Here is a 13,597-nt window from a genome sequence, read left to right as displayed (position 1 = left end):
TTTAATTTTCCATATCAGAACTTCCTCCTCTCAACCGTTCCATATACAACATTTATCCATTTAACTGTTTATCATCACTGTAAACACCCAGTATGAGTGCTGGAGAGAGTATATGCGGATGGCACCGCTCTGGGCAAGTGTGCTCACTGTTCCCTAGTGTGTATGTGGTGTTTCACTGCCCAGATGGGTTAAATGCAGAGGTGAAATTTCCCCACTGTGGGACTAATAAGGGTCACTTAATCTTAATCCATAGGGTTTAATATGATGTCAGCCCACCCTTTGCAGCTATAACAGCTTCAACTCTTCTGGGAAGGCTTTTTGTTTATGTGAATTTTGGACCATTTTTCCAGAAGCGCATTTGTGAGATCAGATGCTGATGTTGGACGCGAAAGCCTGGCTCGCAGTTTCCACTCTAATTCATCCCAAAGGTGTTCTATCGGGTTGAGGTCAGGACTCTGTGCAGGCCAGTCAAGTTCTTCCTCACCACACTTGCTCATCCACGTCTTTATGGACCTTGCTTTGTGCGCAGTCATGATGGAACAGGAAGGGGTTGTCCCCCAACTGTTCCCACAAAGTTGGAAGCATGAAATTGTCCAAAATCTCTTGGTCTGTTGAAGCATTAAGAATTCCTTTCGCTGGAACTAAGGGGCCGAGCCAAATTCCTGAAAAACAACCACATATTATAATCTTTGTGAAGGCCACGTGAAGTTTGGAAGTCTGTAGTAATTGACTCTGCAGAAAGTTGGCGACCTCTGCGCACTATGTGCCACAGCATCCGCTGACCCTGCGCTGTCATTTTACGTGGCCTACCACTTTGTGGCCGAGTTGCTGTCATTCCAAATTGCTTCTACTTTGTTATAATACCACTGACAGTAGTCAGTAATGACACTTTAGTAGCAAGGAAATTTCATGCTGGAATTCTCTGAGCTCCTGACAATGAGCCATTCTTTCACAAATGTTTGTAGAAGCAGTCTGCAGGCCTAGGTACTTGGTTTTATACACCTGTGGCCATGAAAGTGATTAGAACACACCTGAATTCAATGGTTTGAATGGGTGAGTGAACAGTTTTGTGCATATAGTGTATAATTACCTTTTCAGCCTACAGCAGTTCAGCCCCTCCTGTTCACACTAAGATTATGAGGAGTGTTTCAGCCTGGACTGCTTTTTGAATCAAGTACATCTCATTCTAAATGATAGAGGTTGAAAATGGTCAGGAAAAAAAATCCCACATAAGTCTTAGGCAGACTTAAGGGCCTAATATAAGAAAAATTAAGTGTATGGACACTTGAAAAGCATATTTACATAAATTAAAGCTACACAAGCAATTTTAGAATAACAGAGTATGAATACAGTAATTTAAGATGTGGTACATTAAGCCTATAGATTTCCTTTGGGACTTTGAAAGCTCATATATGATCAGCTTTTTGATTCAAAATCAGGTACCACACTACAGCAAGACCTTTATGAGGCATTACTATAAAGGAGCTTTGCTGTTTGTTTTCCGCTTATGGCTTTATAGTCCAGCATACTTGTTCAAGTCTTTTGTGTTCAATTTTTAGAAATATTTCTTTCAATCTATTTGGTATATAATAGCTTTGTCATCAGACCTTTATATGTACATTCACACAGCCCTCTTGCTCCTCTGACTTTCATTTACTGTATTTTTGTTTTAATTTTCCCTTAGCCAACTACTTTTTTCCCCAGCCCGTTTTGTCATTACATGTCAAACAGGTCTCATACAAAGAATGTCTTGGTAACACTGCAAAGGATTCTGAAAAGGTGCTACATTAATTAAATGGACTATAGTTTTAAAATGTTTAAAAAAGGTCCTCCAAGAAACCTAGATGAAAAATGACCACTTAAAGCCAGTTACCACTTCCAGTACCTACTGCTGTGCACACATTGAAAAATGTCACCACAAAACAGCCACCATTACAAAAAGATTTTATTAGAGGGCAACAATGAGTCCAATTAGCATATTTACAGAAACATTTATCTACATATTGGAATGAGTGGAATAAACCGAGTGCTTAGAGGCAAAAGGGAAAAATGAAAAGGGAATGAGGGTGAAACTGAAAGACTGAGAACAGACTGCATCCGAGCACACCTCAGTCACCACATTACTGCATCTGGTAAAGTAACCAGAACCTGAAACTAATAATCAGACAGGCTCGGTTATCTTTCCCAAGACTCCCTTCATGGGTTGAACAGTCAGTCATGTTGGCTCCGTCGATGTGTGAACCAGCGCAGAGTAAAACTTCTGTAAAAGTAGCCCAGCAGCCATGCAAGCGGGTTTCCACGCACAGAGCTGGAGCGCCTTCAGTTTCCCTTCGGATGGATTTAGGACGACTCCTCATCGATCTTAGGGGCTAGGTAGTACTTGATGTGACCCATATCTGCAATCTTGTACTCCACCACTACAAAAAGAGAAGAAATGGCATGAGACACAGTCTTGTCAATTTCTGCACTTCCATATAGCAGTTATCATCCATAATAAAAGCATGTGCTTATTTTTCATTCAGCTCTAATCCAAACTTACTGAAATGAATACAATAGCAATAGTCATTGCCTAGCCCTGCTATTACTTAATCAGTTTATAATGTTTGTGAATAAGGAAAGGCTCCAGATTTGAGAGAATCTGTGACATGAGCGAGTGTCGTACCAAGAGGAATGTCTGCGGACATGCTGAGTGTGACTGTTTTAGACAAGGGTGTGGCCTTGGTGAAGAAGTTCAGGTAGTTCAGAGCAAAAATCAGCTGCACTGGTTCATTCATCTCAATTGTCACCTGAGAACAACAAAACATTTGGTTACGGACTCTTCACCACCTCCATTATAAATAAACTCAATGTGAAACATTAGCTTAATATGCAGGAGAAAGCATGAACACTTGCCTAATAAGTTTTGGCAAAACACATGTTCAAATATAACACTAGCGTATTCATATTAACATCTTTAAAATCCACTTTGTCCACATGTACAACAGTTGGCTGTTTGGTGCCATCTGGCGACCAAAATCAGGCATTACAATACATGAACAATTAGTTAACTTTCTTGACCATATGAATTCTTCAAAATGTTTAATTTTCTTCTCTAATTTAAACTTTACCATGTACACTGAAAACTGGGGTGCTACAGTACAAAACACTTGACTGTACACAAGGCTTTAAAATTGTTTATGCACGTACAGCAATTAAATCTAATAAATTACTAAAAATCAAGGCTACTGATGGATTATATGATGTTTCTTAACAAGTATGTGTTCTAGGTGTGTGAATGTTGCTGATTTCAGGTATTAACACTGTCAATAACTGTCAAACTACGGGAGAAAAAAAAAACTAGCATTTTTGATCAAACATCAAGTCTCTTACAGCCTCATCCTCCTTGTCCACATTGCTGGTCTGGGACAGTTTGATGTTGCCCGTGCCCAGCTCGCCACTGGCAGAGAACTTTACTCCATCTTTGGCGCAGGAAATCATGACCGCATCTCCGATCTGTGACAGGTCTCGGCAGATCCGGGCAAATTCGCCTGAAGGCATTTTCACCACACAGCTGTACTCCTGCTCCTGGAGACATGATGAGAAATGAAGTGTAAACAACTCTGCATACTGAAAAAACACAGCATCTGCAAAGCACCCCAACAACTGCATGTTAATAACTTACTGGAATTCCAAGCTGCTCCACATCCAGGTCCATCAGCTTCATTTCGTAGTCAGAGACCTTCTCCTGATCTGTACAGATTAGCGACCACGTTAGTGGAACAATACTTTTCACAGTGACTTTCAAATTAACATCTCCAATAACTTGAATTAACATCCAACACCTTCATTAAACAAAAATACTGAATAGCCTAAAGAAATATATAAATTAACTCACTGAGGGTCTCGAACACCAGAGCCAGCGAGTCTGCGTTGTCCTCCGCCCGCAAAGTGATTATGTCCTCATTCCCAGCACACTTCAGGATCTTCGACATACTAGAAACACAAAACATCTCAATTAGACGAATTTAATTTACCATGAAAGGTAACAAAACACTGTACATTCAAATAAAATAAATGCAAATAAATTAAATGAAGTGCACAATTTACGCAAGAGCTTTATTCTGTCTTTAGTCACAAACATCCTCATTTAGTTGTCAGTTAGCCGGATGCTACAGTAATGGATGGTGTAGTTTGTGACACCTGAGAAGTGGGCTGAAACATCATACTTTAGAAGTTACAGGTTAGACACCACCAAAAAGTGACCCATATCAAAACCACAGTTTTGATAACACTTAGGCCTCCTTTATTAGTCACTGTGGTGGCTATGCTGAAAGACTAAGTCATTGCTATGAAGCCAAAACTGGGCAGGTTTTTTCAACAAAAGAAGGAAAAAACCTTAAATGAGCTTACAGTTTTAACTATGGCTGCATACAAATACGCATACTACTGTACTAATGAACCTAATTAATGAATAGACTCTGAATGGTGGCGTGTTGGTTATTTGTACGTGGTTTTGAAGGCAGCATATTTGTCTGTAGACAATAAGTGACAGGATCTGTATGTTACAGCTCTCCCTCATCAAAATGGCCCACACAAAAAACTTCATAGACTGCTTTTGTAGCTTCACTTTATTTATTATTTTTTTTACTTTTCAATTTTAAAAAATGTAATTAAAAGCAACATGCATACAATACAATCTATAATACATGTTAAGCTAAACATTAACGCATTAATAATTATTAGCTACAGACTTACTTGGAGCTATTATTCAGACTATTCAACATCTTACACCTTAGTTTTATTGTTTCTTTGCAATTTCACTTCAGCACAATCACATTTTTTACCCCCAAAAAAACGTTCTACACTTTTCCACGCGATTTTAAATCACTTTAATACGTTTTAATTCTTCACTGAAGAAAAATCAGGACTAAGGTTAGCTTAACTTGGCTAACTCAACTAGCCGGTCTCGGTTCTTTTTTTCCCGCCAAACGACAACCTGCGCGCCAAAGCGACGTCATTACGTCACACGCAAAGTAATAAAAAAAACAAAACTTTTTAAAAAATATACTCCTATATTTTTTATATATGTGCTTCTTAAAGCCATCGCGGGTAAATATTAAGATATAGTTTATTTTTTTAGTAGATGTTTATCATAACCGTCAAACAATTCGTCTTTAGTCGACGTTCATCGATCGACATGACGACGCGAGAACGCGCGTAAATGAAGACATGTCCAAACACATCCCGGGCACTAAACTACAAAATAAAAGCATCTTAACCATATCAAATAAAAAGATTGGTAATGAAAAACAGTTAAATGGTAAAATGCGCCTCAGAAAGCGTAACGTTAAGCTGCATTTGTGGCCGATGTTCATATAAAGGTGCAGTGTCCGCGGGGATGTACAAACATACACGTTACTTTTTCCAAAAGTCTAGAAAACAGCAGCAGCTAGCAACCTAACTATATTTACCTCATATGATGGACATGCATCACTGACCTACAGTAACAAAGGGGCGATGCTGCAGCTGGCTCATTTTCCGTGCCACCTTAAATGGCGCAACAGTTGGATTCTGGCGCCTGATGCCAGAATGCAACTGCTGCGTCATTTAAGATGGAACGGACAGTTCAAAATAGAAGCCAAGCTTAAGTTTAAGCACTGTTTATTGAAGTGTTTGGTGAGTACCTGCTCAGGTTGACCCCCATGGCGAGGTTTCTGTCGCAGCGGTAGGAGTCGAAGCCGTCGCTGCGCAGTGTGAGCTGCACCAGGGAGACGTGAGAGGAGTCCATGCTCTGCAGGGAGATCCCGGACGAGCTGACGTCCCAACAGGCCTCGGTGATCAGGTCCTTCAGAGCCTCCAGCACCTTCTTCAGGATGGATCCCTGGACGAGCCGTGCCTCGAACATTCTGTCGTTTATTTAAGGGGGAAAGAAGACAAGAAAACCAAGTGGGATCCTGGCAGCTTCTGTGCTCAGAGACAGCGGGGAAAGCGCACCAACTCTGATATATCTACAAGAGGACTGATCTAACAGACCCTCCCGGTACACGAGGCTCCAAATGTGTTTTCTGCGCGCGCTTTCAGTCCACTTTTGATGCAGGCCGGCCTACGCAACTTCCTCCCCCAGCGCTCCAACTCCGCCTAAGACACAGCGGCCTGCAGTTCAGCCACGCGACCACGCGATCTCGCTGTTTCTCATCGATATTACAGTACTGCGAATTAGATGGAAAATAAGAGCTGAGCTTAAATGTATGCGTTTAAAATGATGGTTCTATATAGAACCGTTCACATGGTTCTTTGCGTCGCGAAATGGTTCTTCAGTCTGATGGAGAATCTATTTTTTATGGTTCTACATAGCACAAAAAAGTGTTCTACTATTGTGTAAAAGCTTGATATTGTAACTACAGTGGGGCAAAAAAGTATTTAGTCAGCCACTGATTGTGCAAGTTCTCCTACTTAGAAAGATGAGAGAGGTCTGTAATTTTCATCATAGCTATACTTCAACTATGAGAGACAATATGAGAAAAAAAAATCCAGGAAATCACATTGCAGGATTTTTAAAGAATTTATTTGTAAATTATGGTGGGAAATAATTATTTGGTCACCCACAAGCAAGATTTCTGGCTCTCACAGACCTGTAACTTCTTCTTTAAGAAGCTCTTCTGTCCTTCACTCGTTACCTGTATTAATGGCACCTGTTTGACCTCGTTATCTGTATAAAAGACACCTGCCCACAGCCTCAAACAGTCAGACTCCAAACTCAACTATGTCCAAGACCAAAGAGCTGTCGAAGGACACCAGGAAGGAAATTGTAGACCTGTACCAGGCTGGGAAGAGTGACTCTACAATAGGCAAGCAGGTTGGTATGAATAAATCAACTGTGGGAGGAATTGTAAGAAAATGGAAGACATACAAGACCATTGATAATCTCCCTCGATCTGGGGTCCACGCAAGATCTCATCCCGTGGGGTCAAAATGATCATGAGGTGAGCAAAAATCCCGGAACTACTTGGACGGACCTGATGAATGACCTGCAGAGAGCTGGGACCAAAGTAACAAAGGCTACCATCAGTAATACACTACGCCGAGAAGGACTGCAGTGCCAGGCGTGTCCAGGCCTGTCTGAAGTTTGAAGAAGAATGCTGAGTTGCATCCCAAGAACACCAAACCTACTGTGAAGCATGGAGGTGGAAACATCTTGCTTTGGGGCTGTTTTTCTGCAAAGGGGACAGGACGACTCTTCCCTTTTAAGGGAAGAATGAACGGGGCCAAGTATCGTGAGATTTTAAGCCAAAACCTTCCATCAGTGAGAGCATTGAAGATGGAACGTGGCTGGGTCTTCCAACATGATAATGATCCCAAATACACCGCTCGGGCAACGAAGGAGTGGCTCCGTAAAAAGCATTGGCTAGGCCACTCCAGGACCTTGAAGTCTCCAGACCTCAACCCTGTAGACGTTCCAAAATGGTTTTGTGGAGGGAGTTGAAAGTCCGTGTTGCCCAGCGACAGCCCCAAAACATCACTGCTCTAGAGAAGATCTGCAGGAGGAATGGGCCAAAATACCAGCTACAGTGTGCAAACCTGGTGAAGACTTACAGGAAATGTTTGACTGTCATTGCCAACAAAGGTTATGTTACAAAGTATTGAGTTGAACTTTTGTCATTAACCAAATACTTATTTTCCACCATAATTTACAAAAATTCTTTAAAAATCCTACAATGTGATTTCCTGGATTTTTTTTTTTTTTTTTTTTTTTTTTTTTTTTTCTCATTTTGTCTCTCATATGTTAAATTACAGATGATAAATTATGATAAATTACAGACCTCTACAATAATCTATGATACATTACAGATCTCTCTCATCTTTTTAAGTAGGAGAACTTGCACAATCAGTGGCTGACTAAATACTTTTTTGCCCCACAGTATAGAAAAACACTAGAACCATTTTGGAACATTCTCCATCAATCTAAAGAACCTTTTTATCATGCAGAGAACCACTCAAGCATGAGCTGTTTCTGTATTGCACTAAAATGGGTTCTGCTGTTACAGGCTTGGCATCATAACACCATATTCGCAGATCCCTTTAAGTGCTGCATAGATTCCAAATCCAACACATTTTCATCAATCTGAAAACTTTTATAGAACTCATGGTTCTAAATAGAACCATTCCCTTTACTAAAGAACCCTCAAAGAATCTTTTTTTTTTTTTTTTTTTTTTAAAGGTGCAATACTGTGAAGTAGAAAAAAATGTGCTTATTTCTAATCTATTGTTTTATGATCTAGGAATGAGAGAGAAATGTTATGTGCATAAATGAAATTATTTTACACATAAATGGAGACATTTCAGATTAAAGGGCCCATTACTGTTGCAAAATGTTTGATGTAATGTGTAAATACTACTAAAGTTTCAAAACGTACTGTTTCTGTGATGTTTATGCAAATCCTCAGTCTGCAGCAGTGTAGCCCCACCCACTCACACTGAAGTTATATGGAGTGTTTTAGCCTGCAAGCAAACAGGACATATATCATACACACACACACACACACACACACACACACACACACACACACACACACACACACACACACACACACACACACACTTTCTAAGCTGCTTTTCCCTCAGAGTCACGGGGTTGGACAGGGTGCGGGAGCCTGTCGCAGCGGTCATTGGGTGGAAGGCAGGATACACCCTGGACAGGTCTATATCATATATAGCCTATAGTTTAATTTACTGGACATGGGCCCTTTCACATTATTTATATCAGCTATTATAGAGGACCACAGTATCAATGTCAATGCCTCAAATGAACTTTCTTTCCTAACTGAAGTAACTTATTTTTAATTGTAGTTCTATTTAAGCATTTTAAAAGTATTCTTAATATTTTTAATTGTATATTTGTTTGTTATCATATCCATTTTTCAATGTTCCCCCAGTTTATGATGTTTCCTCTGCTGACCCTTGTGTGTAAAATATAAAATAGTTTTAGCCGTATTTATGGCCTGCTGATCCGCAGTGTTGGTCTGGTGCAGAGGAAGCGCTTCTCCTGTAATAACCCATTTAATCATCGCTTTCTATCAGAATGAGTATTATTGTCTTCACGCTCTGCCTCAAAGACTACAGCACACACCCAGCTGCTGTTTCTGGCAGACCATCATCCAAATAAGCTTTACTCCTTTATTGGCCTCCTTAATTGTTTAATAACTCTGTTCAGTGCCCTATGATGAAGAGTTAAAGGGGAACTCCACCAATATTTCAAAAGTTTTACATAGTTAAATGGTTTGTATGTGAGTCATTCAGAATGATTTGGTGTGAAATGCTCCATTTATAACATTATTTTTGATATATTTGGACATATTTACATTTCAGATGTGTGCGTATGGTCAGTTGCTATGCAACAGACACGACAGCTGATTGTCTACTTTGATCAAGTAGGTTAATTTCCTTACTGGAGATAAGATGCTGTGAGATAAGATTCCTAAATAAAGATCAGACTTGCTTCTGTAATATGAATTTATGAAAAATCTTATCTTCACTTGTTAGATTTTAAGATTTAAAAAAAGACAGGAGGTTTCTGTAATACGGCTCCAGAACTGTAGTCCAGAACATGTTTCATGATTACCTTAATGTTCAAAACAGTTTTATTCAAATTCTTTTTATTGTTATCACAGTATAACTGATATGACAAAAGGGGGCGATGGTGCTGCATGAGACTGCATGAGATGTATTTTCTTTGGTAGTACACAACATCATATGCATATAAAAAATATACCCATAACAATGTACACATACATGAATACGTTTGCTAGGAGGATATACATACATAACTACACAAGTCGTGAAGTGCATACAGAACCGTTTTACTGGCTTTTTGTTTTAAAGAGGGCGATATTAATAGAATGCTCCATCTTCTTTTTCAAAGGGAACAAAAATGGGCCCTCTGCCTGAGAATTTACACTTACGAATATAAACCTGATCCTATATATATATATATATAACTAATAACTGTCAAGCCCTCCTGCTACCCACTTCAGACCAGCTGCCCACGCCCCAGCTACCGCCACCTACCTTGGACTAGCTGCCCACCCTACACTGATGTTTTCATAGACTCCTAGCTGTTACTACTACTAACACTACTGCTATTAATATTAGTAGTATAATCACTTGTAGGTAGTTTGACCAGAGGAGGATGGGTCCCCCCTGGTGAGCCTGGTTCCTCCCATGGTTTCTTCCTCAGCTCTGAGGGAGTTTTTCCTTGCCACTGTTGCCCCTGGTTTGCCTTCCTTGGGGGGTTTTCACATTTCATGTTAAAACTTTGGAATTCTGGAATTCTGTGAAGCTGCTTTGTGATAACATCCGTTGCAAAAAGCGCTAAACAAATCAATTTGATTTGATTTGATACATATACAGGTGTCAATTCAGCTCTGTGATTTTCCAAAACACCAAATAATACATATTTCCACCATAAACTGTACTTCATATCAACATTATGAACGATAGCAGCCCTGAGGTTTTGCCTCCAAAATGCATTTTCCGCGCGCGCTTTCTAGACACTTTTGATGCGAACCGGACTACGCAACTTCCTCTCCGCTCTAAACTCCGCCCCCTGTCGGGCAGCGTGCAGTTCAGCCGTGCGTCCACACGATGTCGCTGTTTATCATCAATTAGATTACAGTGAGCTCCAGTAAAGCGCGTCGAATACTAGATAACAGACAGATACGTTTAAATGTGACGACATTTGACTGTCTATGACTTGTGTCCCATATTACTTACCACACTGGCCCAAGTCTTGACATTTGACAAACTGTTGTACAATGCAGTTTCCTCATGAATACAGATTTATGGGAGGATTAAAACTAATGTAATGTCTGTGGTCAGAGAGTCAGTGATCACTGAGTTCAGTCAGTGTCTGAGTGTGCAGAGTACTCTAATCAAGGCGGGTGGGGCCAGCTCTAGCATTTTGGGGGCCCTAAGCATGTTTTTTGGGTAAATGGTTTAAAATATAAGCAAAGAGAACATTTTTTTCCTCTGAGGCCTCCAGCTATTGTTTTGAATGATAAGTTTTAGTAACTTATTTGATGTGTCCTATTTGTGTTTTAGCTGTTTGTGTGACTGAACACTGTTATGTTTTTTAAAATGTGTTTATGTTAAATATGTGAAGGTTTTGCTGAATTATTTGTTTATAAGGACCAGTGTTGGTATAATTTAACATTTATACATACAAAATAACTAACTAATAACTAATAAGCTAACTAATAATTATTTCCAGTATAAATTATGGTTAAAAATATTTTAATGTCAATTTTGTGCATTGCTGATGATTAGATGCCTGATTGAGGTTGTAATAAGTTACAATTTAATTGGAGAAAACCATCTCAGCATCCGCTGTCAAGATTGACTACTTGTTTTCCAACCAGAGGCCAAAGTTAACACCTCAAAATGAAACCAAAACATACCTTTAGCTTTTATCTTTTTCTCCTCATCTTTTTTTTTTTAAGACATGATTAATCATTAATTCTCCCTAACATAACTTTGGCTGGCTGGGTAAGAGATGCCTGGTCCAGCATTGGTCCTGTGCTGAACACAGTCGAGGTTGAACCACAAGATCCCACATGGAGCACATAAGTAGGCCTGAGCAGTAAAATTATCATGGTAATTATGAAAAATCAACTCAGACTTAAAAGTGAGCACTGGGAAATATATATGATAATCATCAGTAATTACTGAGACCAAATTATAAGGATATTTTCAGATTTAGGCAAAGCAAGTCAAGGCAAGTTTATTTGAATAGCACCCTTTTATACACAGCGGGAATTCAAAGTTTCCCACAGAATCCACTTTTCTTATCTGCCTGAAACGCCTACTTGGAATTCCAGCCCTTTTCCTTTGTTACAAGATGATGCAATCTCATAACACAATCCTTACTGCCCATCTCCCGGTGAGCCCACTCCCTCACACAGTGCACAGCAGCTACTGGAGGAGGAGTAGTGTGGTAAGTGTGGTAATGTATGGAGAAGACACTGACCTGACTTTCAGGATTCACTCTGGATTCACTCAGTTCCACCCCTGTCCTGCAGTCTGCAGACACACCTTTCTCTCCTGAGCAGGCTGTAAATTCCGCTGTGGCTGTTTCTCCAGCAGAACCGATGCTGCTGGAGAAACAGCCACAGCGGAGTTTACAGCTGATCAGAAGAGAATGGTCTGTCTGCAGACTGCAGGACAGGTGTGGAACAGCCTTGGATGTTGACCAACAAAGCGGGTGAGCTGACTAATCAGAGCACACTGGGCTCATCGGGAGGTGGGGCTTAAAGACACAGGCGTTCTAACAGAGTGTTTCAGACAGAGGGTGAGTAGAGATGAACACTATGAGAGAAATAATGTGTTTTCGGAATAGTGGAGCTGTATATCTGTTCTAGCAGAGCCTACAAATAAAATTATGAACACTGAAATTGAACATAAGGAGGTAACATGGCTACATTCAGAGCATATCACATCTAGGAGTTTGTTCCAGCAGTTGGCAGCAGGGTGACTTAAAACTGCCACACCCTGTTTGGTTCTGATACTGGTCACTGCTAGCTGTCCAGTCCTGAGTGAACAGAGAAGCCAATCTATGTATAGATTTCATATGAATGATTTAAGAACAAAAAGAGCACCAAAAACGTTCAATCATTGTAGTGTCCCCACACACTTTACTCTAATAGGCTGCACCCAGAAACCTAGTTCTGATCACAAACCTGGATTCACCTCGTTGTTCTGTAGTCAGCATCATGCCCATATTAGGAGCTAAGCAATTTATCTCTTTGAGGAACATAAATGATGTTTCAAACTATCACAGCTGTCTCCATTTTTTTCACCAAGTGTAACTGAATTAAAAGGTTGTCAAGGAGTCAAAATATGAATATTACTACATGTAAGCCAACACTGACCTCACCAAAATACCACACACAACTCAGCACGCTTTTGTAGTTTAGAGGCTTTGGCAGTTTTATGCTGTAGTTTGAGTACTGGGTATGCAAGTATTGCATAAGGTTAAGATTAAGTGATACTTTTTTGATCCAACAACCCGGGAAATTCCACCTCTGCATTTAACCCATCCGTGAAGTGAAACACCACATACACACTAGTGAATACACACACACTAGGGGCAGTGAGCACACTTGCCCGGAGCGGTGGGCAGCCCTATCCACAGCACCCGGGGAGCAGTTGGGGGTTAGGTGTCTTGCTCAAGGACACATTCAGTCATGGACTGTCGGCCCTGGGGATGGAACCGGCAACCTTCCGGTCACAGGGCCAGATCCCTAACCTCCAGCCCACGACTGCCCCCTATAGTGTTTAACTTTAGTAGTTGACTTACTTATGTTCAATGTCATTTCAATGTACAACAGTGAAGGCATTTACATGTACTTAATAATTGGATTTATGCAGTTATCTCTTCATGAAGTGGTCAGGTAAACAGCACACTGTGATTTCTTACAATTGGATTAAGTCCTAGAGGTTGAGAAATCTAATAAATAGTAATGGGGCTTTTTAGTGCATGTAGATCCTCACTCTGATTTCTTTTGTTTCTCTCAGTCTACACGTGTGAAAACAGAGCGCTGTCCCAGAAACAGTCAGCAGCATT

General features: G+C 40.3%; 1 protein-coding gene across 1 annotated transcript; it reads right to left on the bottom strand.

Annotated features, from left to right (window-relative positions):
* Nucleotides 1–1,927: 1,927 nt before the first annotated feature.
* pcna (proliferating cell nuclear antigen) lies at nt 1,928–6,093 on the bottom strand. Its single transcript, XM_017718897.2, has 6 exons — nt 5,664–6,093; nt 3,875–3,972; nt 3,662–3,729; nt 3,370–3,564; nt 2,663–2,786; nt 1,928–2,417 (listed from the first exon to the last, which is right to left on the bottom strand). Exons 1-6 carry the CDS (start codon nt 5,882–5,884, stop codon nt 2,341–2,343), a joined length of 783 nt encoding a protein of 260 aa, XP_017574386.1. The 5' UTR covers nt 5,885–6,093; the 3' UTR covers nt 1,928–2,340.
* Nucleotides 6,094–13,597: the final 7,504 nt, after the last annotated feature.

The sequence above is a fragment of the Pygocentrus nattereri genome, chromosome 18 (genome assembly GCF_015220715.1).
Source record: "Pygocentrus nattereri isolate fPygNat1 chromosome 18, fPygNat1.pri, whole genome shotgun sequence".
Taxonomy (NCBI): domain Eukaryota; kingdom Metazoa; phylum Chordata; class Actinopteri; order Characiformes; family Serrasalmidae; genus Pygocentrus; species Pygocentrus nattereri.
This window is presented reverse-complemented; position numbering and strand designations above follow the sequence as displayed.

Bases quoted from the DNA above. Each gene is read 5' to 3' on its own strand.
- pcna (XM_017718897.2), bottom strand. From the start codon at position 5,884: ATGTTCGAGGCACGGCTCGTCCAGGGATCCATCCTGAAGAAGGTGCTG. The intron at 2,787-3,369 runs GTAAGAGACTTG...TGTTGTTCTCAG, and splicing joins TGGACAAGGAGGATGAGGCT to GTGACAATTGAGATGAATGA. The intron at 2,418-2,662 runs GTACGACACTCG...CTCTTTTTGTAG, and splicing joins GTCCGCAGACATTCCTCTTG to TGGTGGAGTACAAGATTGCA.